Source organism: Pectinophora gossypiella, chromosome 22 (assembly GCF_024362695.1).
Source record: "Pectinophora gossypiella chromosome 22, ilPecGoss1.1, whole genome shotgun sequence".
NCBI lineage: Eukaryota > Metazoa > Arthropoda > Insecta > Lepidoptera > Gelechiidae > Pectinophora > Pectinophora gossypiella.
In genome coordinates this window covers 4,136,455-4,163,334 of record NC_065425.1, presented here as the reverse complement: position 1 = coordinate 4,163,334, position 26,880 = coordinate 4,136,455, and the positions used below count along the sequence as shown (strand labels likewise).

Here is a 26,880-nt window from a genome sequence, read left to right as displayed (position 1 = left end):
ATCGTCAATCGTATGGCGTCAGTCGCCACACACACAGATGCACGTGTACGAAAACGTCAATGTGTGGTGTCTGTGTAAAACGAGGTGTTTTGCATGAAGTGTCCAAGGTGTGCCAGAACATATACGATAAACCGTCTATGTACAATCAAAGAACAAGAGTTCAGTCCAGCGATTATTTTTAAACAGTGGTGAAATTATGAACCATTGGTTGTCATAATTATAAAAATTGTGTTTTTGGTCTATTACAGAAACGACGTGTATTATATTGAGCGCTTCGACCAATAAACTATTAGTCGAAAGCTTCGATATAATTCGCGCCGCGCAATAATGCTATTTGATATTTGCGCATAATAAAAATAAGTGCGCAACGTCAGCAAAAGTCAAATAGCAATAATGCTTTTTAGATTAATTGCTTTAATATTGCCATTTTATTGGTGGCGAGGTCGTGGTGGCGCCACCATGATCCTAGTGAGATATGTCCCTAACTACTTAAGTCTATTCGAAAACTATGTATTATTATGACATCTTAAATCGGTATCAATTCATTAGAACGAGACAGTTCATGTCACAAACGAACTGAATTTATCTATGACAAATGGGTACTCTCTATCGAATGGTCCACCGAAAAAGGCTGGCAACAGAAATAAGAATAAAAATCTGGGCTACCGTCGTCTGTAACATTGATGTATAATATACTAGCGACCCGCCCCGGCTTCACTCGGGTGCAATGCTGAGGAAAAAATGAAATTATTTACGACATCACATTAAAAACCTCAAAAATAACAGTATTTGTCCACTATTTAATGGATGTTATTATACATAATATAAACCTTCCTCTTGAATTACTCTATTTATTAAAAAAAACCGCATCAAAATCCGTTGCGTAGTTTTAAAGATTGAAGCGTACATAGGCATATAGGGACAGAAAAAGCGACTTTGTTTTATACTATGTAGTGATTATGTTATTATAAATCTGTAAGGACATGACGCCATGGAGTAGTAAAGAAAATATAATGAAAAAAAACTATTTATTTCATAGATTATTTGAGAATAACACACCTGCAGGTTTAATGCGCAAAGTGATAAAATTATCGATCGATACAATAAATTTTGTCGAAATCGATATTTTTTTTCCCTAACATGCGTGGCATGTGATTCTGTTCGTATTTTGACAGAACGACATGCCCAGTGCGGATTGACGGTTATTAACGACTGCTAATGCAGCCGGGACCAACCGCTTAACGTGCCTTCCGAAGCACGGAGGAGCTCGAGATGAAAACATTTTTTTTGTGGTCACCCATCCCATGACCGGCCTTTGCGAAAGTTGCTTCACTTCAACAATTGCAGACCGAGCGCGTTTACCGCTGCGCCACCGAGCTCCACCAAGCACCAAATGATAAGACGACATAATTATATCGTCAGAATCGATAAAATGACCGTGACAAAATTTTATCACGTTGCGCGTGTAGTTGCACATACTGGGTAGTTTTTCAAACATCGGAAGTCAATATCGTTATCGTAAATGCAAAAACTATTCAACCAAGCATCTTTACACTTATTATTACGTTTGTGTTAATATAATGAACATCGAACAATGCGTGCTTATAAATAAAAAAAAACATTCTCACGAAAAAAAAAACAAAAGATTACACGTTCCTCATTCTATAAATTTAAATAAATAATAGTTTAAATATCAATTCATCTCGGAACAATAGCACCATACTTTACCTCCACACCTATTTTCATTCACTGGCTTATCGAGTCGATAAGACGGACATTTTAATAAATGAGGTATCGATAAAAATGCACATATCGACACACGGTTCTTGCGTAATCGATTTAGTAGTCATTCCTTTTTTAAATGTCAAATTTATTAACTATGTCATTGATTTAGAAAGTGGTAGGTTAAGTAGGTATTATGTTTTAATTATTTGGGAGTATATATACGAACTAGCTTTTGCCCGCGACTTCGTCCGCGTGGCGTGTTATAAAAGAGATATCTTTGTGCATATCAAATTTAAAGCATCTAACTTATGCAGTTTAGGTTTTTTCATACAATTTTTTTTCCCGCCAACTCCCATTTTTCAAAATACACCCATAACTAAACTTTATATTTACTAAGGTATGCATGCATGCTAGATTGAAAACATCTATCTTACGCGGTTTCGACTTTTTCATTCAAATGTTTTTTCCCGCTAACTCCCGTTTTCGTGGGAATTTTGCAATATCCTGTTGCAACTAAGCTTTAAGTTAACTAAGGTACCTGCATGCCAAAGGATTTTCCCGCTAATTCCCGTTCCCGTGGGAATTCCGGGAATTCCTTTCTTAGTGCACCTCTACGGTACCTAAGCTACGTCCCTTCCAAATTTCAAGTGCCTACGTTTAGCCGTTTAGGCTGTGCGTTGATATGTCAGTCAGTCAGTTCGTCCTTTTATATATTTAGATAAGAAGATGGGTTTATACTACCGTATGAGGGATTAGAGCCCGACTTTATGTATGTAAGTATGTAAAAACTTAAACAAAGACAACCAAACCCCGTATATAACCTTAACACGCAGAGTAAAAGTCAGAAAAATAGGCAATAAACTCGGAATGCGTGTAAAAATGGCGCTGTTTCTACCGCAGTAAATAATAGATGGATCTAACTGCTGAGTTCTGTTCTCATACATTATTCACCTCCCCACTGGCCTGTGTTACCGCCTCTGTTATCCTTCATACATACATACATATAGGATACATGTACCAGACGGGGATAAATACACATGACGTAATTCTAAAAAAAAAAGTTACAATACAATACAATACATATACACTTTATTGCACCAAAATAAAAAAGAAATAATTACAAAAAGTCTCTTAACTAAGTACATGGCAAATGGCGGCCTTATCGCTTAAAGCGATTTCTTCCAGACAACCATAAGGTGGGGGAAAATGTAAAAAAAATATTGAAACGTTCCATCCATGAAGAGTTTATAATGAATCATATTAGTAACCGTGTGTATGTCTTTTGGGAAAACTTGTTACTTCTTGGAAATGAATGTTACTTCTAAATAAGTAAAATTGCTTTACACGGTCTAATATGTTCGCAAAAAAAAGAAGAAAATGTTACAAGTAATTACGCCTGTCCTATTATACAAAAAAAATATCTGAAAAATAAATTAAGTAACTTATCTTATACATAAGACTTATTATAGTTATTTTGCAACATTTCTTTCGCGTGACTTTTGTAAGTTTAACTGCAATACTTGGGCGGACAAATGGGTGCGCTATCCAACTGGTACCAAAAAATACGACAACATGCTTGAGCGTGCCCATTTGGGATCGAACCTCGGCTCAGGGCGTCTGAGAGGATTACATTTAAAGGGTTCGATTCTAGTGGGCCGATGATGGCAATCGCCCCTGTCATCGACTACAATGACAGGGTCCTCAAAACACGCAACAAAACAACAACTTAGAGTTATAAAATAATGGTGCTGATTCCTATATTCCGTGCTTCGGAGGGCACGTTAAGCCGTTGGTCCCGGCTATTAGCCGTAAAAACACCTCCACCAACCCGCATTGGAGCAGCGTGGTGGAGTATGCTCCATATCCCCTCCGGTTGATTGAGGGGAGGCCTGTGCCCAGCAGTGGGACGTAATAGGCTGTTTATGTACACCATCTTATTTTATTTTAAGTTATACCTGTCATTTTCTTATTCCCCGAAAAGGAATGGGACGGATAATCCACAGGCATAAAATTTATGGAACACACGCTACGAATAAATAACACACGTCAATTTTAAGCAGGAATTTTAAACCCCTCCCAAATTTATATATTGGCTAATAACCCGACAGAAATAAGTTGACAGCACACGTCAAGCAGGTTGCATACCAGCGAGATGCCTATTTTTCGCCTGGGTTATTCTCTGGCAATCAAAGTCACTCCACTCACTTCGATTCGCTATTTACACATTCTAAAGGTCCGGATTCTACGAAATCGATTCCGCATTCCTAATCGGATCGCAATATAACACGTAATCGGCAAATAGGACACGAACATCTTTACTTATTCATTCGCCTTGCTTCATTTCCTCCCTGTAATTCATTCCCCCCTATAAGTGAATATTAAAACTAAGAATTGGGGTGCCAAAATGGCTTCTCTGGAAACCTTTTCTTTTTCGCTCGCAAATAGAACAACTTTTGAAAACTGTCTTTTGTTTAATTTTTGCCTGTCATAGCGCTAAAATAGGGTCCAACTAGTCAAATCAGTTACTTTTTACTAAACTTCAAAACACGACATTACTTTTTTTTATGAAAAAGCAACCTGTGACGTCATAAAAACACGTGACAAAATGTCGCACTTATTGTTATATTTTTCTTTATCACACAAAAAATCTAATCAGAATTTCGTAATTTATCTTTCACTTAGGAAACTATGGTATAGACAACGGAATTCTACTTACTGCGATAACGACAGACCACTTTCGTTTCTTCCACTCTGACTTTCCTGAAAATCGTCATGCATTCTCGTCTTTTTCTTTTTTCCTGAAGCATTGTTATTGTGAATTTATTTTCGCGTTCAAGAGATAGAAAGAGTGATTCTTATTTCAAAATTGCGAAGACCCAAAGTTGATTTTGTTTCCGTATCTCATTTTTATGCACATCTTACTGTTTTAGCACATTCAACCTTATTCAGTCTGTATAAGGATCAAGTACTCCATCTGGTTGCGTATTTACAAAATACGAAACGTTGGTAGTAATTTTTGGTTGTCTCCTCAGGAATTAGGGGGCAAATCCCACCGCTGATTGATACGGGGATCGAAGGGGATGCGTGTTTCGTCCTCGTTAATTTTTATTGCACACCGTCTTTCCTTGTCTGTCACTTGTGATAGGATACAACATTAATTTGTTTGGAGTTGGCGGGACGATTTCGCTGTGGACGCGTATTCGTACGAATTCGTCTCGTGCAAACACGTACAAATCCCTAGACGCAGGACAAATAAAAAAAAATGACGTGACTTATTGTAGATTTGCCGCAGATGGCATTGCTTTCACCCAGTACAAAATTTAAGACAACAGGCATGAGAGTTGGGCGTGAACCCCAGTTGGGCGCGAACCTCGGCTCAGGGCGTCGTCTGAGAAGAAGAATATTTGAAAGAATTAATCGATCCTAATGGATCGATAGCGATAAGCGCTGGATGAAGGAAATCGTCGACCACGCCGGCGGGGTCGGTATCGGGGTTCAGGACAAATCTCAACCTTCCAAATAAGTATATAAGACATACTACGGAAGCGCGGACACTGGATGCGAATTGGTAGACCGTACTCGTACGTTTACCGGTCGGTTGTTTCATAACAATTCCGAATTGGTTTAGTCAGGGAATGTGCATCTGACTAGACCGACGCGGACGAATAGACCAAACTAGAATAGACTAAATACCTTCCTTCTTCTCTTCTACAGTTCCTTAGAGTCTTGCCAGTCTCTTTCAAAGAAAAAAAAAAACGTTTTTAGAACTTCAATACCAAGTGTTACGAAGACTATCTACTCAGATAAAGATTACGAAGATTATTTCATCTATATAAGTTTAGGCATGATCTAAACCTGACATTGCATACTTTAGTATGCGATTATTATAATAAATTTCAGTTCATTGATACGAATTCCTATGTTAGGAATTTTTATTTGACCAAAGGTAGATATTACTATCTATCTAACTTTTACAAAAGACAAATAGCGAAGTCGCTATCCTTTTTTTTTACATTAGAATCAGCCAATTCGTTGGCTTTTAACGCGTCTGCTCCTATTGAGCAGCCTATTTTTATTTCTGACATTTGTAATTTAAATTAAATTTAATGACAACAGAGAAAAACTTTGGCTGTAGTAAGTTAAATGAGGACATATTAAATATAAAATGCAATAAGAAAAATACAAATGTAATCAACCTGGTACACCAAAACATACAAGGAATATTGGGCAAGGAACTTGAAATTGAACTTTTTTTAAACAGTAATTGTGTTGATATTATGTGCGTAACTGAACATTGGCTAAAAAAACATGAGTTCGTTTGCTTCAATAATCACCAGGTTGCCAGCTCGTACAGCAGGGAGACGGCTATCCGTGGCGGTTCATTAATATTAGTACGTAATTGTTTAAAATATAAGGAACGAACGGATATTGTAAGTCTCTCAGTTGAGCGAACTGTTGAGCTAGCCTGTATTGAACTCAGCCGGCTTATTGTATTGAGCGTATACAGACCCCCCGCTTCATCTTATGATCTATTTGAGAAAGTTATTGATGAAGCTTTATGCAAATTATGTAATAAAAGCAAACATGTTATCGTCTGCGGTGATTTTAATATTGATATTCTGGAAAATTGCTCATTAAGTACTACATTCAAATCTTTATTTCTGTGTTATAATCTTGTAAATCTTTTTTCAGAACCAACCCGAATCACGTCACAGTCCGCGAAATGTATCGATAATATTTTTAGTAACTTAGAACCTTGTGATAAATTAATAATTAATAAATTAAAGTCAGATCACTGTGGTCAACAAATATCTTTCAACTTATTTGTTGACCGCTCACTGAAAAAGGATGTTACATGCAATCCCATATCAAGTAGTCGTTTAGAACAATTCAAAGATAATATGTCAAACAAATTACCAGAACTTCCTTACTGTGATGACCCAAATTTGTTATATAACTCCCTATTTAATCTAACAAAATCGGAATTTAATAAAGTATTTAAGGCAAAAACAATTAAGAAAGCAGACACACCAATTTTTAGTGACTGGGCGACGGTAGGAATTTATAAGAGTAGAAACAGGTTGTATGAACTTTACGAAGAAAGAACATACAATCATAGCGTAGCTTTTCACGACTATGTAAAACAGTATTCAAAAGTTTTCAAACGTGTTTGCGTTACCGCGAAGGCAATGTTTGTTAGCAGTAAAATTAAAGGTAGCTCAGATATTATTAAAATGACTTGGAAAGTTATTAATAGCGAAACTGGGAAAGTCAAAGCACGCGATCTCGAGTATCAATTACAAATTGACGGTAAACTACTCACAAATGATAAGCAAGTTGCTGAAGCTTTTGAAAAATTCTTTACTGACATTCCATTTTCGACTACCAAGGACTTGAAGTCATCTCCTGCACTCGCTCAATCACTTGTAAGGGAGCACATAGATACGTCCAAAGTAGATAAACTAACATTTACACACGTGAGTCCTAGGGACGTCTTAAGAGCTTTTAAATCTTTAGAAATCAAAAAGACTGCAGATCTTCATGGTCTCTCTGTTAAAGTCATTAACTCCGTGATTGATTGCATAGCTCCCTATCTATCATGTATATTTAATAAATGTGTAGACAATGGTGTGTTTCCAGATTTAATGAAGCACAGTAAAGTCATTCCATTGTTTAAAGCTGGTAGTACTTCTGACCCTACTAATTTTAGACCAATATCTATACTACCCACGCTTAGTAAAATATTTGAAAAAATTTTATTACTGCAATTACTTCAACATTTCAATTTAAACAATTTAATGTCTAATAAACAATTTGGTTTCACAAAGGGTCGCTCAACAACCGATGCTGGTGTTGAGTTAATAAATCATGTTTTTCAGGCTTGGGAGGAGTCCAAAGATGCTATTGGTGTCTTTTGCGACCTTTCCAAAGCCTTCGATTGCGTTTGTCATGATATCTTGATCGCGAAACTTCGTCACTATGGAATAACTGATAATGCCATCGCTCTTTTGGAGTCATACCTTAGTGGCCGCGTTCAGAGGGTTGATGTGCATGGCTGCAGATCGTGTGGATCTAACGTCACTATAGGCGTCCCGCAGGGCTCAATTCTAGGTCCATTTCTATTCCTAGTTTACATAAACGACCTACCTAGTCTTGTAAAACATGAGGTGGTGCTGTTTGCAGATGATACCTCCTTACTTTTTAAAGTAAAGAGACGACAAGATTCCTTTGACGATGTAAACAACGCCATTTCAGAGGTAGTGGATTGGTTTACTGTAAACAACCTGCTACTTAATGAAAATAAAACAAAATATGTTTATTTTACGTTATCGAATGTTAGTAGGCCCCTCGATTCTATTATTGTAAAAAATAAGGAATTGGACCTCACGGATACTGCTGTATTTTTGGGAATTACTTTGGACGCTAAGTTGCAATGGAGTCCTCATATTGATAAGTTGTCCAAAAGGCTCAGCTCAGCAGCATTCGCGGTCAAAAAAATTCGTTTAATAACCGATGTAGAAACCGCGCGATTAGTTTATTTTGCCTACTTCCACAGTCTAATGTCGTACGGCATCTTGCTGTGGGGTCATGCTGCAGATATGAACAGCATTTTTGTTCTGCAAAAGCGAGCCATTCGGGCGATTTACAAATTGGGACCCAAGATGTCACTTAGAAATAAATTTAAAGAAATTAATATTTTAACTTTGGCATCACAATATATCTTTGAAAACTTAATATATGTAAAAAAACATATAGGATTATTTGCAAAAAATAGCGATCGGCACATTGTTAATACCAGGAATAAAAATAAACTTGCTTTACAAGTCAGTCGATTACATAAGATTACTAAATCTTTTAAGGGGCAATGTATACGTTTTTACAATAAGATTCCCATTGACATTCAGAATTTGCCTTTCAACTGTTTTAAGACAGTAGTTAAACAAAAACTTTACAAAAAAGGTTATTATAAAGTTAGTGATTATTTAGAAGATATGAATGCATGGGATTAACTGTCTGAGAACTGATATTAGGCAGCTAAATTACTCAATTGTATACCAATATTTTATGTTTTATGTTTATTTTTATTTTTTTAAAGAACGTCAAGTAGCAATAACTTTATTACGTTTATTTTTATTTTTTTAAAGAACGTCTAGGGCCCTGTGCCGAGGTTTTTCTTGCAGCTTCTTTTCCCCGGCTATACAGGTTGTGAGAAGCTGCAGTAGTTTTAGGCGGATGAGACGTTCGTTATGTAAAATTGACGATTCAAAGTGTAACTATGTTACCTACTGAATAAAGATATTTTTGAATTTTGAATTTTTGAATTTTGAATTTTTGTCCGTCTTGTAATATGACAATACAGTATGACGTCATCTACCGACTAAGGTATATAAACTCCTTACTTATTCATTTTACTCATAAAAATCTGTACGTAAATTGGTACCGTGTTTGGAATTCATAAGTAATTCAATCTGATATATTATTAACCAAGTTTTTACAAAGAAACGTCTCGTTTTAAAACGCCCCGAATTTATGTGACTGTTTTTGATAAATGACGAATAATGCTTTTAACGTTTTAATAACGACAGTGCAGCTTTATTTTTGATAAAACTTTAATGTCAAAAATTATTTTCGATGACAATATTTCTGGAGATACCAAATACTTGAAAATAATTATTTTTAAAATAAAGAGCTACAATTTTGAAAGCTTTTGTTGTTATCATTTTAATGTTATTTATTTTTGAAAACGTCAACATCGAATCTTATATTTTTACGATAGAGGCACCTAATTTCAAAATCATATCCATATTTTACTATTATTGGCTCAAAATTAGCTATTCCTAACCAATTATTCGGAATCCATTATTTTTTTAATTTCAATTTTCCTTCCACTCGACTGGCGAATTCCAATTATTCCAATTTTAAACTATAAAGAATAATTGTCCTGAAAAGTAAAATTAATAAAGCAGTTACACCTAATTGGTCGCCATTTTGTTAGAATCCACGCGTTCCAGAAATGGAACAAAGATATACAGCCGTTGTAAGGATAGAAAGGAAATAAAAAAAAACCGCCGGGTGAGAGCCCTCAGCACTGCCCATTGACCAAGTACCTACCTACAGAACACCATCAGCATAAATCTAGGAAAAATATGGGAAGATTTATTTTGTTTTTGTTTGAACATTGAGAAATGCAACCACTATTTGGCCAGTCAAATGGGATGAGCTGAGGGCTCTCATCTGAAAATTGTGTGGGGTATGCTTACTACCTACCTATTACCTATTATCCACAAAGACATCCTATAGGTCCCATCATCATTGTTTCGAGGAACTTAAAGTAGCTGCAAGTTGTCTTCCAATGATTTATTTGTAACTCTGTCTGTCTGGTAGCTTTTATGCTTAAACCGCTGAACCTTATGTTTGGTATGGCGATAGTTGGAGACCTATTTTTTCATCCCCTAAGTGGAAGAAAAGTGTACGCAAGTAACATGTCACGCGCGATAACCTAGATCCACGAGGACAAAGTCGCGGCTGCAAAGCTAGATATTTATAATTATATTATAATCAATAGGTACCTTTTGTAATCGAGCTCTAATAGGAAAGTCAGAAAATGGCGGTTCCAGCGCAAATTAATTTCACAGTTGGCAAGTTATAAAATAATCAGTTTGAAATCGCTAATTGGAACGTTTGGCTTATTTAAGGGAAGTTTAATTGTGCTTCACTTTATCTAATTATAAAGACGCGGCTTACTCTGGAACTCGCGGCGAGAGGGTTGGGCATCGTATCGATATTTAAGTCGATATTTTTTTTTTAACTCTTTCGCCGCCTTATAGTGAAAACTACGTAAGCGCCTTTTTGAAAAAAGAACACTTTCTGATAGGTTTTATTCAATCAAACTAATCGAGACCACATTTTTTTTTTAACAGGATTCAAACTAGCGTGCCTCTTGGGAGGTTCTGTTAATAAAAATCACATCGGAATTTATGTTTGCAAAAAAGCGCTTACGTGGTTTTCATTATAACACAGATTAGGTAATAGTGGATATAGAGCCAAGTGTGAAAATATACTGATCTGAAAATATACAAATTAAATAAGCTACAAATACAATTTAATTAAATAATCTCATAGCCTAAATTAAAAGGAAGAATCTTTAAATCGACTATATGGTTTGAGTTATTTTATAAAACTTACAATTGTAAATTGCATCGACAGTGTTCGTTGCGTAACTAAAATAAAGCTGATAAATATTTGTAACCACACACTTCTCAATGTACATCGAATAGGCTAGTTTCCAACTAGTTAAATCAGTTACTTTTTACTAAACGTCAAAACGCGAAATTACTGTGTAATTTGTATCAAAAAGCAAACTGTGACGTTATAGAAAAACGTAGTAAAAATAAAAAAATAAATGAATAAATAATAAATGTCGCACTTATTATTATTTTTTTTAAAATTTAGAAATAAGTTAATAAATAAATAAAAAAACTTTTTTGTCACCTTTAGTTCTGACTTTATTTAGCAATCAAAATTTCATAATTTATCTTTGACCTAGGATTGCAAATTGCAGGTATTAAAAAGGCCACATCGAAGCAATTCATCTAAAAAAGCAATATTGCTATTTCACATTTCTTAATATTTCGCACATACTTTTATATGCTGAAATGTTAAATTGCAATATTGCTTTTTAGAATAATTGCTTCTACGTGGCTCCTTTAACCCCTCTGGTGTAAATTAGAAATTATTGTATTTCAAGCTCCGGCCAAGTAGTTAATGCCATCTGCGGCAAATCTACAATAAGTCACGTAAAAAAAAAAAAAATGTATTTCAAGAACTAACGGAAATTTAGAGAAGATAATATTCAACATAACAGAAATAACCTATAATACTTTTCATTGCTAGGCACAGACCTCCCATCAATCAACCGTAGTAAATTGTAACAAATTAAGTTATCTGTTCAAATAAAAACCAAGGCCAATTTCTCCCACTTTAGTTATTTTACGGATGAAAATACTTCTGTAAAATATCGATAGTTTTTCTCCTCATCTAAAACTCAAGGTCCCATCTCTATCCGTACATTAACCGTCCTAATAAAGTTCTTGCAACGATAATAGACTTAACGTTTTGTTCAATCATTCATTAACGCTTGTGCCGTCCAATATAGTTAGACCCTTCAGAACTCATTATACTGCCCCTCTTTGGGTGAAATCCTCATTATTCGTGGAAGGTAAATGAGGGTAGGGATCCAGTTAAATTGGTTGATACGGATCGTCGTATATCATTCAAAACTTTGAATTCAACGAATGAATTAACTTTATACATCTGTCTGTGTTAATGAAACGTGAATTATTATTGCTAATTTTCTACGTTTTGGTATTGTTGTAAGTTTGGCTGATTACATTTTGAATTGGTAGGTAATAACGTCTGTAGGTTTTGATCTATGTCTATAATTAGTTGTAACTCTCAATTTTAGCTACTCACAAACACTAGGAGAGAAATACTAATAAATGTAATAGGTAACTATACTGACCCCGCCGTCGTGGTCGACAATTTCCCTCAATAAGCGCTTATCGTTATCGACCCACTAGGGTCGATTAATTCTTTCAAATATTTGTCCTCTCAGACGACGCCCTGAGCCGAGGTTCGCGCCCAACTCACCCTCAGGCCTGTTGTCTTAAACGTCGAACCGGATGAGAGCCTTCAGCGCTTCCTATTTGCGCGGCTATGGAGTTAATGCCATCTGCGGCAAATCTACAATAAGTCACGTCAAAAAAAAGGTCACACTCCGGACATAATATACAAAAATCTCATTCTTATCGTGTGCCATCTATCGCGTAAGTGCAAGCGAGACAGACAGACCGCTCCCCCTTACTCCTTAGCGGCTTACGGTCGTTTAAGATTAAAGCAAGAACCAGAGGGGGTGAGGTCGGTGCCCGATACGAATTGGTGCGGGATGGCGAGGGATTTTTTTTTTAATTTATTTTGTTTAAAATTGTGCTTTGCTCGCGTTTCACCGATCGGCGTAGGTTGAAAATTAGTGTTGCCCTCTGGGTAATTTTCACTGAACCCTGGCCTTTTTTGGTGAGCTACGGCACCCATATACCTTTATGTTTTCCAACTAAATATTAATGTTTGTATATTTTAGTCATACGTTTTACCTAAATAAACTTTTTTATTATTATTACTTATCGATCTATAGTCATCATCACAAATGTAAGAGAGCCAAGCTCTTGTCGGTGTAGCATTCTCTATGCTGGTTTTTAGAGAAAAATAGAGCAGTGATTTCCCTCTTGCCTTCCGCCCCGCAGTACTTTGTCTGACGCAAGTGGGATGGCGCCCAGAGTAGTCTATTACAAAGCCATACTAGGAATCCTGTCCTCCGCCTCTGAATAGTACTGACGGTTACAGTCTCTGTGACTATTTATTCTTTATTATATGCTAAAACTCAACCGCGTTTTATAATGTTTAAGATAAGAATATTTAAAATATATATATATATATGTTTTACTAATTCATATCCGCTTATCATTTCGTGTATCGTTTAGCATTAAACGCAATACTTATTTTTATCGACATTAATACAAAAATGCGCTAATGAACATTTAACTTAAATGGCTTAATCTTGAGTCGGCTTAAAATTACTGATAAGCCGTTTTTAAACCAGTTTCGATGGACAGATGATGTTGCTTATCGAAATGTCTTGTCAAGTTTGATCATTAATGTTAACCAGAGGCAATTCACGCCCGCAGCCCCCACAGGGGTGAGCAGAAGTCACTATATATCCTACGACTTACGGTACCGTGGTTGGTATTGACGACACAATTCGACGGCCTATTGTCTTAAATTGTTTAGGTACCAGATGAGAATCCTCAGCGCTCCCCATTTGTTCGGCCATGTAGATTATGCCTTGATTTACAAATGTAAAAAATACGTATTTAAAGTGAACGGCAGTGGTACCGCCAAGTTCTCAAAAATCGTAAAAATATCTCGTACAAACTTTATTTCACCAGTAAGAATAAAGGACAAAACATTTTGAATCGCTATCGGCCTTATTACAACAATTTCTTCCAAGCAACCAACCATATGTGTACATTTTTATCTCAGTTCTATATTTGGGTTAAAAGCTTAAATTGAAAGAGGCCGATGCAGTTAACAATTTTGTAGATACAAGTTTAGCACATGCACATGCAAATGAATGATAAAATTGATAAAGGACGCCGCTTCAACTTTTTATCTTAATTAAATTGATAATAGGACTCCGTAAACATCAAGATTTAATTGAGTATTTTTTGGATAACATATTATGCATTTTGAGTGTAAATGGTCCATGACTTGTTTAAAGAAAATATATATAAATATAAATTTACACTATATGTTATATATATATATATATATATAAATAGAAAATATACGTATTATGAATAATCAACCAGATTATCTCGTAGAAATCAACTGCTTGCCGTTCTATTTAATAATTATAGGACATAGATTGATAATTTTCTTTAGAGTTACATTTTGTAAGTAATTTATATATATTTATATATAACAGTTAAAACTCATTTTTGGTTGACACTTAGTTTTAAACTAGTTTTTAATACTTTGCTAAAATTAGAATTTCCTAGTTAAACCAATATATAATGGGTTCAGTTAGCTTCGTTACCAAATCGGTTAGATTGTTCTGATAACAGCGGCCGGCGAGTGCCAGGCCCAAATTCTTGTGAAGCTTGTGATATGACTTATATTAAAAAATTCATTGCAAAAACATCGGACGAGTTTATGTTAACATAACATAACAAATACGTTATTGCACAAACAGGAAACAAAATACAAAACAAAAGAGAAATAGAATGAGTACAATAGGCGGTCTTATTGCTAAGTAGCAATCTCTTCCAGGCAACCTTTAAGTATAGGAGAATAAACGAATACGATGAGGAGGTAATAATTACGAAGAATAAACGAATTTTAATTTCACCGGATAATTACCTACAGCACAATAAAAAAAATATACCGACGATCACGAACCCCTTCTCTGCCTACCCCTTCGGGGTTCAGTTGTGTTTATATATATAAAACTCAATATCTATCATCACAAGCTTAAACATTTGTTTAACATTGATCGCCTTATTCATTTCTTAAAACTGCATTTAACTTTAGCTAAAGTTCAAGAAGGCTTCCACTTTCATTAATATTTAAACTAAGAGACGCTTAGTCTAAAGTGTGTTCACCCCTTTTAAGCAAAGGTTACTAAGAGTTAAATTGTGCCGTGAAATACACCTTTATTCAGAGATGTAGACTTTTTATCAACAGAAGTGACACGAGCGTAGGTTTGTGAATAATTTAAGCGTATGAAATGTGAGTTGTGCTGGCCCCTTTATTGTGCGAACGTCCTTTGCATGAAGGCTTTTAAAATATATATGTTGTGGTACCTACATAAGCTTTTAAAATGAAATAATTGTTTATACATTGTTTGAAATTATGGATCTACCTACTCCACTCCAATCTCATCAGTCATCCCGTGATCATAGCACTTGCAACAGTGTCGAAATATCGGGAGTCTCACATCCCTGCTTTAAACGCGGTAAGAACCCGTTATTATGTGTTGAAATAATTGTTTCCTATACATACACACATGTACGTACAATGACACTCATCATGTACGGGTTATTTTACCTAACAGTGGGTACAAAAATGATGAGTCGTAGTTACAAGATCTAGCCAAAGTAGATATTTAGGCGAAGATTACTTTGCCCATACGCTACTAACTTTTTTGTCTAGTCTCGTAAGGGAAAAGTCATGTAGGATTTTAAAATTCCACGAAACGAATGTATACCTGAGGAAAGAGGTCTATGATAACCAACATTTCTATCCCACAGTCATGTGAAAAAACTAATTGCGTCTGAGATTTTTCCGGCCCAGTAAGTAGTTAGTGGCGTGCTATCTGATGCAAACCTGCATTAAATCACACAAAAAAACACAATTAGTTAACCTAAACCTTGTCACATCTAGATTAGCTTGAAAACAATTTTCAAAACCATCTAAAACAGTGTGACCGCGACTGGTTGCTCAACCGATCCAACTTTGGTTGCAGTGTGGTCTGTGGCCATCCCAGCCATTACAACTTCAAGGCCTTATTTGAATGAATCATCATTTTTAATGACAATTATTTGCGTTCGAGATCTACGGACAAAGAGTCGTTGAGCCAAGATCTTTGTTAGAAATAGGGTCATTGTTTAGAATTTTTTATTAAGTGAATAATATTTGCAAAATAATTACCAACCAGTAGGTCTTAATATTATACTTTCTACGTAGAAACAATCTAACGCCTTCATTATATATATTTAAAAACCTCTTTGGTCTATTCGCCAGAGCTCTTTCAAGTTCAAACATACATACACATACATAAACTCACGCCCGTAATCCCTAATGGGGTGGGCAGAGCCACAAGTAATCAAAGACAACTTGCAGCCACTGCTGATACGAAGTCAAAATCAAAAAGTTCAAAATTCAAAATATAAAGCCTGCGACACAGTTCGATTCCCGATTCGAACCATTAAATTGAAATTCGTTCTCAATTCACGATGGATCATAAATTAATATCGCATTATTCCGGTCAGATAATGCCATCTGCGGCAAATCTACATTAATATCAAAAATGCTTAATCCTGAAGATAAACTCATTTATACCTTACAATATATTTTCTATAAACAGAGAATAAATGAAATGAAAGGGAACAAAGCAAAAAGAGAACGGGAGTTGTGCTTTATAAGAAACCTTTTCTTCTTGAAATAGATGGAAAATGCTAAGTATACCGACTAAAGCGTGGCTCTGGCTAATGAAGAAAATATAACGAAAACCAAAAATAATTCACACTGATTAAAAATCCCTCAAAAGATTTCCTTAAATTAACAAAGAGACGCTATAGCGCAATTGAGTAGATACCCAGACTTGTGCCTCGACAAATCCGGGATGAAGCTTATAAATAATTCAGGGGACAGTCTTAGCGTTAAGAGCGGTCTGCCAGCCGAGTTGAAGTTTATCGCGGTAGACAACGCTTGACTGCGGACTAAAGATCAAATGCGACTTGTTTTGCGACGGTTTAGATGTTTTGAGCAAACTTGTGCTAAGAGATGGATGATTATTGGTGTTTTTTCTATTTTTATTAGCCAACTAAGACTGTGACGTTCCTTTTTTTAAACTAGAGCAGGGGAGGACCACGAATGCTTACATGAGATAAATTAAAGATAAGGCGGACGTCTCCTATACCAAAGAAGTCAATGAAATTTTCTAGCGACATTTGGGAACAGACAAGAGCATTGCCCTTAATTACTTACTGTGTGGTTTAAGACTTTTAAACAACAAATGTAAATTAGGAAACCTAAACCAGTCCTCTACAACCAATCAAGAATAAAAAAAAAATCTCAACGGTCGTAATCCTAGATGACCTATTATACATCTAAGTGAATTTTCTAATAAATACATATCTAACTATTATTTCTGCTTAAAAATATAAGCGACCTTTATGCGACTTTATCCATAGTCTAATAACTTAATATGATTTTAAACATCACTTTTAATCGTCCTATTGAAAATTGAGTTGATTGAATCATTTTCAACCAACACCATCAATCAATGATGTGGACTATTCGAACATTTATAACTAATTCCATGTCATCATGTAGAAAGTTAAAACAAGCATTGTATGCAAATATGAATCATTTACTGAGATTTATTGTCATTAAATTCAATTTGAAAGTCAATCGACTGGCATTGTATTGTGCTGTTTTAGTAGCATACATTGCTATAATAGTTTAATAAGTGATCTGTAATGAATGATCATATACTGAAATCAACAAATTGTCGTATAGTATACATATAATCTCAAATTTGAGCTGAGAGAAGAATTAGTTGAGCATTTATTTATTGTTGAATTTTCTTACTATTTTTTTTTTACATAGTACTACTATTTTTAATTCCCAATTGGTTTCGAAACTTGATTCATGTGTGAAAATTTGAAAAAAGATATGCAAAGTCAACGGAAATTAACTTAAGTAATTTTTGAAAACAATTGTTTACCAAACAATTTGCAACTTACATTTAAAATATATTATTCAAAAAAAATATTCACTAAATCTTCAACAATTTCATCATCATTGAGTATCTTCTTCAATTATCTTTTTGACACCACTCACCATTGCCATCTTAATTATTAAGTAACAAAGCAATTCACCTAACAAATAACTATCAAATTCTATATTCCTCAAGCAACTTAATCAATAAACATTAAAATTTAGTAATCACAAAAGATAAACTATTGGCTATAAGCTTGAACAGACCCTACTAATTTGCCTGTCGTCATTTAGAACCAATTAGCTAGTGACACCAACTGAGTGGGCCCCTCTCCAGCCACATTTCTAAACCTCATGTAATATGCACGAGCTTTCTGAACGTTCAATCGAAAATTTGAGTTGACAACCCGTATAGGGTTGATAGTGTTTAAATTATTATTGATCAATGAAAAAAATATGTACACCATAAACAAGACAGTTACAATATAGATCAATAATAAAAGAAGAGAGGAGCTCGGTGGCGCAGCGGTAAACACGCTCAGTCTGCGATTGTTGAAGTTAAGCAACTTTCGCAAAGGCCGGTCATAGGATGGGTGACCACAAAAAAAGTTTTCATCTCGAGCTCCTCCGTGCTTCGGAAGACACGTTAAGCCGTTGGTCCCGGCTGTAGCAGTCGTTAATAACCACCAATACGCACTGGGCCCGCGTGATAGTTTAAGGCCCGATGCCCCTATCCATCCATAGGGAAGGCCCGTGCCCCAGCAGTTGGGACGTTAATGGGCTGGTGATGATGAATAAAGTATTAAAAACAAAACAAAAATAACATAAGCTCACGAATATATCCCAATTGGAGCAGTCAGAGGTACATCTATCGCAAGATGAACAAAGTACCCACATCTGATCGAGCTTTTTGTTAGACCAACGTGATAGCTATAATGGTCGAGCCAACTGTGTTAGTGAAAATTGCACTTAAGATAAACTAATAAAATTAAATTATACAAAACTAAAAATAAAACAAATGTATTTACTCTTCGCCAAAAGCGTCTTTCTCAACTCTGAATCTTATTTTGGAGAATTACTTATTCATAAAAGTTAAATTACTGTAATTGAATTATTTCCCACGCTAAAGTAATGTAATTGTAATTGACTCGAACATGAAATAAAGGTTGATAGTTTCAACCTTCACAAAGTGCCAATTCAATTATCTTAGATTGGCTGAAATGTACCATAGCTAGCTGCTAGCTCGAAGTCTTCAACATTTTATATTTCTGCTTTGATAGACACCAAGAAAAATCATCACTTTTTGTCATTATATTTCTGTGGGCATGCCACAAAACTAGCAGATGCAGCCATGCCGACTTCGTTCTTCGGAACTAACCAATCTCATAATTAATATATCATTCTTCCTCTATCTCTACCAATGTATTGAATCCCCATGCTTACAAAAAGCTTGAAGTATAATATTTTCAACATCATGTAATAATAAACAAGTTTCCTGTCCTCAGCGACCTGCTTGTTTCAGCTTGATCGATCACCGCTTGGTTGTAATGAAGCGTGACTGTCGTGTTTTCCCCGAACGTCAGAACTTTCTCCACTTTTTAAATTCGAATGTCACATTATTGTTGTGACAGCATTCTAAACAAAACAAACACGAAATATGACAATTCAAGGAAAGGCCGATTTGAAAGTTTTCCTTGGTTTTTATTTTTTTCTTTTAACGATTTTATGGTTCATTAAGTGGACTAACAACCAGTTATAATGGTGTTACGCACTTGTTTGTTTTGCCTTTTGCTCGTTCAACAATTTATTACCTAAAGGGAATTCTTTACTCGCTCAATAGGCATATCGTGATCGTCAATGTATTTTGTAAATTTTCTATTTTTGTAAATCAATTTTTTATTTTTACAATTATGCCTAAAATTAAATTGAATAAGATCTGCTAAGAATTTGAATGAATTTAAATCAGTTGAAAACAAATTGGGGATGTCCTTAAAATAGGTTCAGTACGGTCTACTCTAGCATGAGACGTCAGGATCTTCAAATTTAAATTCAAAAATATCTTTATTCAGTAGGTAACATAGTTACACTTCGATTCGTCAATTTTACATAACGAACGTCTCATCCGCCTAAAACTACTGCAGCTTCCCACAACCTGTATAGCCGGGGAAAAGAAGCTGCAAGAAAAACCTCGACGCAGGGCCCTAGATGTTTTTTTTTTTTTAAAACATGAACAATCGATCTTGGCAAATGGAAATCATAGTCTCAGTTCGTCGCGCATTGCAATTGGCGTTTTATATATACATGTATGTACAAGACTTATTATATCAACAACCCGTGATTCCGGGTTGTTTTCTTTTATTTTTATTGTATAATTAATTTTAACAATTCAGAACCAATTAAATGGGAACTAGACGAGCGTGTAAACTGCCCAGTTTGGTTTGTACGCAGGCTAATGCTTGTTTGAATAATTCACAACCTTCACTGACTGCCCAATGGTCAGTGAATAATTCACTTTGAATAATTGAACAGTGCTGATTTGTGTTATTATCGAACTGTATATGAGTTTCGATATGGTAGGTACTAAAGTGGTTGTTGAATTTTCAATTGATGAACATTTGATTCGTGTCAAAGTTAGTACCAGTACAAAATATAAAAATGGAATTAAGTATACTTATTTCAAAATACTTTTAAGTTATCCTGCAGTTTGTGAGCATTTTAGATTGATTTTACAAAATAATGGAATAGGTGTAAATATAATGTAATTTCCTTAATAGGGGTGCTCTTGTGTGTGTGTACTCTTCCCATGTACACAGATAATTATGTATATAATATTTACATTATTAATTAAACGATTTTCATTTTGTTACAGACGTCAAACAGCAGAAGAACGTGAAGCTGAGCGGCAAGCAGCCAACCGTCTGATGTTGTCACTGCAAGCTGAAGCCCTGAGCAAAGGGTACATTCCCGAACCGCCTCCAGGTGCTACTTCGCTTTCAGCGCTACATTATCAAAGCCAATCTAATACAGGACCGTCACAGCCTGGCAATACAGCGCTAAGCGCTTTACAGAATCTGCAACCTTGGGCTGGGAACCAAGGCGGGTTTCTCAATCCGCCGCCGACGACCGCGCCCCCGCCTCATCCCCCGCCCGTTGCCTCACCTATATGTTGAATTAATTAAAATAAAAAAATATCAATCGGTTAAAAAAGAGAGAACTTGGCAATTCCACTACCATGCGCTTGGACAGTAATCTACACCTAGGATTTTCGCAATCTTAAGTAGGTAGGTACTTAAGTTCAAAAGTGATTTTTATTAACGATATTCGTATGGAGTGGATACATGGTGAATAAAATATAGCGGGAACTGAATGCATTCTTCAGAGATGCTCAGTAAGAACAGTAGGAGAAGAAACTTCACATTCTATGTATAAGCTGATGATGGTGATCATAAATTGTATAAGTTCAAATGTAGAAGAGCAAAGAAGTCCCGCGGCCACAGCGCTGGCGTCGCTGTATCTGTGTAGAATTATTATGACTTGTCATTTAGTAAGCCACTGTAGTCCTGTGGACCGCCAGATCTAACCCCGGTACCGGACTTTTACTTTCACCAATGAGTTATTAATTTACCTTAAACGTAATTTTCACTAACACAAGTTGGCTCGATCATTATAGACGGCGATACGGCTCACCACCTATCACGTTGGTCTAATAGAAAGCTCGTTGAGGTGTTAGCACTTAGTTCATCTTGGATGGACGAGTACTAATATGTATACACTTTGATACCATGTCACATTAACTTTTTTGACAAATTAAACCCTAGGTCTCATTAAATGTCAAATACATATGATAGTACGACAGGGTTCTAAAGTGGATACTCATGTACCCACTTTAGAACCCTGCTCCTGCTGAATATTGCTCATGACTGTACATCCGACTTCCACAATTAAGATTATAGTGGTGAGCGTATGTTATGCTATTTAGTTCCATTGAAATCCGCGGACACGTCTTTAGTGGAGCGTACTCTAGTAGTAATACCAAAATGGCCGTTTGTACTTTGTTTGATCAAATTTTGTTGATCCACGGATTATATGATAAAAAGCTGGTTGTGCAAAAGGAATGTAGGATTTGTAAAAATATTAAAATACTTTAGTCAATCAATCATTCATTACATTGTATTACTTTCAACAAATAAGAAATCTGTGTACTTAATCAAACCATCATAATTACACGATTAATAAACTTAAAATATTTATGAATAAATCCCTCAGTATTAAAATAAAATTTAGAAAATTACTTTATAAGTCTGCATAAAGTATTTAAGTGAATAGTTTTGTATAAATTAATTAAATATTCAAAAAATATCTGAATATTTAGAGTAAAGTATGTACATATTAAATAAGTATATATTTAAAATACGGCTTAGACTTGGCTGTAACACATCACGTTAAAAATTATCATTCCTTTCCCAGATCTCTTATTGTGTATTCAATATTATAAAAATATGTCTCATTTTTATAGTACAATTATACGGTTATTATAAAAACAATTCAATATTCAAAAAACATGATTTTATAATAAACGTATTGAAGTAGAAAAGATATGCTTGTAAAAAAGGCTAAGTTCTCAATTATTTTTAAGATATAGAATATCATATTTAATTATTTCTTCTTAAAAATTAAATTTCATTTATATTTAATAGAAAATAGCTAAAAACTACAATATCGTTTTAAATACATTCCATTTCGATTGTAAATATATATTTAGGAAGTAAGTTAGTTGAATCTGTCGTATTGTAACTGTAAGTTGTAAATTATTGTACGATCATCGAGTTTACATCGCACTGGGTATCCAGATGCTAAAAATTAAAAATAAATATGAAAACAAATAAAAACTATTGTGTTTTACTTTATATTTTGTTTTATTACTGGGAGCGAATAAAAAAGAAACAAATAACGGGTTTTGCTCCTTATTTTCCCGGCCTCGTCAAAAACCGATGTATGTTTATGTATGTGCTTTATTCAATAAAGAAAGCATAAAAATATTTTTCCTGTAAATTGATACTTATATTTTGGAATTCGTCGAAAAGGGCGCTTTTTTCTGCGTGGGATTTTTGCAGATTCTCCATAAGTACTTGACACGTAAGTAATGTTGACAGTTCAAATACCCAGATTAAAATAGAAGGACTAAATTGACAAAGGGCATGTAAGGTAAACTAGGAAACCTTTTCCTAGCAGTAGTTGGACCACGGACGGAATAGAGGAAAGAGGTTGGAAGGTATGAGTAAATAGTTCATACTTCAACTTTGCAACTCGTCCGCAAACTCTACAACGCACGGAGCTGCGCGACAGTGTTTTAAAAGGTCAAATCCCTCGTTATCACAGGAAAGCTAAAAAAATATTGTATACAGTATATTAGAAAAAAGTAATGATACATAAAATATACATTGTAGGTAAAGTGGCTATATGAGAAGCAGTAGATCTGTCGTAGTTATCTGTTTGCAGGAGTAGTAAAGGGCGGTGTGACAGCGGTTCTCATACACAATGCGCGTTAGGGTCTTTCCATCCTCTTTCTTCCATTCCGTCAATGGGACAGTTCAAATGCCACACACGGACATGAACCAAAAGGAACAGTAATAAAAATACTCTCTGTCGTATATTATAAGTCGTGTGTCACCGGTTTGCTTATCAAAACGGGGAACGCCGATTCGAACACCCGGCTTGCGCCAATGCGTTAGTGATTTGCCGTAACTGTAGTTTTCACTGACACAGTTGACTCTATCATTATTTACGACGATACGGCTCACCACCTATGACGTTGGTCTAAAGGACTTATTATACCTACCTCTCCGACTAGCTAGATGCGCCAAAGTCACGGTGGTTGCCATGGTTACTCTCCACCAACTCCCGTTTCCCGATCAGATCGTATATTCTAACAGCAAATCGGCGGGGCGTAACCATGGTAACCAAGATCTCGGGCGAGTTGATGGGGACCCATGTAACCATGGTAACCACCCGTGACCTTGACGCACCTAGCCTGCCGGACTGGTAGGTGTAATAATCCCTTAACAGAAAGCTCAGCGAGTCGTGGGTACTTAGTTCATCTTGCGATAGATGTATCTCTGCCTACAAAGTCGTGAGCTTATTTTATTTTATGTGTTATGTCACAAGTCTATAAGTCCTTTAGATTACATAGGTGGGTTTGTACGAATTCGAACCCGAAACCTCCTGATCCTGAGCACAACACTCCACCACTGGACCACGGAGGCCGTTAACAAAACGTCTAACTACTAAATACACGTACGCACTCTCATACAAAAAATAAATTACCCATTCAAATTACACTCTCCATTTACAAAGAAAGCAACAAACGGAAAACAATTTGTCTTAAACCACAATTTACGAGAAAAAAACAATTTCCGTCCACTAAACTGAACATTTAAGGACTATCCTATGCTCCATTACTACTTTAATACAACTTTAATATCTAAAGAAGGCACATAATAACAAAACATTAGCGGACGTGACTTCTGTATGTATGTCATTAGACCTTTTGTTTCACGAATTAAAGGACAGGCGAACCCTAATATCCCTTTACTATGAAACCGCAACGAAATTGACCTAATCGTTGTATTTCATTTCCATTGATTGTCCTTTCAAGAACTCTTGTAACGACCACCAAAGAAACAGGTAATGGTGAGCGAATAGGTCCAAATCGTGTCTGTAATTTAGGGTTAGTTAAGAAAATACAAAAGTATAGGGTTGCAAAAGGTGATTCGAAATGATTCTTTAAAAGGATGTCTCTGATAATCGATGTTTAGCGACAAAAAATGCTACATTTGAGGCGCCGAACGCGGCCGGTCACCTTGACAGGTCGTGCTGGGTATAACCCCTAATAGTTGTATCCGGTTTTGAGATACACAAAAATATGATTCAACTATCCTAAATGACTCACTATCACAAAATTAGGTATTCAAATCATAATTGTAATTCATTATGATAATATTAGGACATATATACACACACACGTATGTAATTCCTATCGAAGTAAGTCGAAATAAAGGTTGTCATAAGCCATATTGCAGCTACATCTGATATTGGCACATGTCACAAGTCCAAGCTTACATCAATGACGTATTAATTTATCTTAAGTGCAATTTTCAACAACGCAGTTGGTTTGATTACGATCTTCTATCGAGTGGGTTGTGAGGTGGATTACCAACCTGACATGTAACGACTACTCAAGTAACGGCTACTTATTTACATCACGTTCAGAAGTGGTGAGCCGTATCGCCATCAATAACTAGTAACCGAGGCCAACGGCTTAACGTGCCTTCCGAAGCACGGATCATCACACTTTCGGACAATGAGGTGATCAGCCTGTAATGTCGTAACCAAACTAGGTATCACAAAGTAATCTTTATTCGAACCCGGGACCTCCGAATCGTGAGCCCAGCGCTCAACCACTGGACCGCGGAAGTCGTTCGACCATTTTAGACGGGGTATATTATCTGACTTCGTATTAAAAGTAACTTATGCTCACCCAATTGCGGATTACGAGCGTGAGTATAAGAATGTAAGATGACTTACAGGATATGCAGGGAATTTGAAGCAGGATGGAACATTGTAGGTTTTACTGTAATAAATTCCAGACAAATGGTTAATGTTATTTGCGGCAAATCTACAATAAGGAACGTTAAAAAAACATAAGTTGAGGACATAATATCGTGCTCCCGAACTTAATTATAAGCTAATATGAACTTCCAATAAAAAACCCTCAAAAAAGTTCGAACGTCGCGTGACTTGTGCACCAAATTAGTCCCCGATTATCCACAAGGGCAGCCGAGAATCGAAGCTAGGACCGAAGATAATTGGGGTGGCGTGACGAGTGAGCTACTGGATGCAGAAGGTTTGGCAAGTAAGTATATGCTAAAAGAGAAAAATAAAATAAGCTTAAGTAAACGCTGATTGGAGAACTTGGCTAGCACACTGCCGTGCGCTTAAATTAGGGATATACAAAGTATACCTAAGTAAATAAAAAAAAAACATTTATGATGTCGTAATAATCAAACTTTTTTACTTAAATACCTACGCATTGTTAGATTAGTAAAGAATCGATTAACCTAAGCTAGATACATCGCTACGTATGCTAATGAACGTCACAACATTGGCTTCCGTACTTTGACAGATCTAATTCTTACCGCGCATTGAATTTGTCATTGTATCTGTCATTGTGTTGTACTTACCTAAGTACAACTAAAAATAAATGGTTACGATTAAAAAGGCCACATCGAACCGATTCAGATCAATATTGCAATTTGACATTTGATTGCATTGCGCACTTACTTTTGCTTTTTTTATATGAATTGTTTCGAGTGGCCTTTTTAGCCCTCCTGGTCATCATTTCGTCCTAAAACGACTTGATACTATACCCTCTTACAGCAGGATTAGGTGAGGTGACTCTTTCGCAATAACTACATAGATTGTTTTCTATTTCATGTAAAATAGGCATGATTGTATAAGCATAGTGGTTTAAACATTTTATTATTCACATTAACATTTTCGACAAATTATTATTATATCTCGTTTAGCAAAACAGCCTGCGTGGTCTAGTGGTTAGAGACGACGATCGATCACGATCTGGAAGTCCGGGTTCGATTCCCGATGGGGACATTGTCGAAATCACTTTGTGAGACTGTCCTTTGTTTGGTAAGGACTTTTCAGGCTTGAATCACCTGATTGTCCGAAAAGGTAAGATAATTCCGTGCTTCGCAGGGCACGTTAAGCCGTTGGTCCCGGCTATTAGCCATAAAAACACCTCCACCAACCCGCAGTGGAGCAACGTGGTGGAGTATGTTCCGTACCCCCTCCGGTTGATTGAGGGGAGGCCTGTGCCCAGCAGTGGATCGTATATAGGCTGTTTATGTTAAGTATGTTTATAGCAAAACGCTTCGTACCTTAAAGCATTTGAAGACTTGCGTACTTTCACCAGAATCAGAATCATTTATTCAACGTAATTATCATGGATAAACTTGTTGAAGGTCAATGTAACATTTTTGAATTTACGTCATTTCGCAAGGTGTTATGGCTGAGGAGAAGAAA

At 35.8% G+C, this 26,880-nt stretch overlaps 2 protein-coding genes across 3 annotated transcripts in view; one reads left to right on the top strand and one right to left on the bottom strand.

The window, feature by feature from the left end:
* The window catches only part of LOC126377141 (T-cell leukemia homeobox protein 2), a 46,455-nt gene extending 25,302 nt beyond the window's left edge, over positions 1-21,153 (top strand). The window contains exon 3 of the mRNA XM_050024820.1: positions 20,654-21,153. Within this exon, the coding sequence (XP_049880777.1) occupies positions 20,654-20,954 (301 nt within the window). The 3' untranslated portion in view covers positions 20,955-21,153. The remainder of the gene's footprint in view (positions 1-20,653) is intronic.
* Positions 1-26,880, bottom strand: part of LOC126377111 (uncharacterized) — a 100,008-nt gene that overhangs the window by 39,113 nt on the left and 34,015 nt on the right. The window lies entirely within an intron of this gene.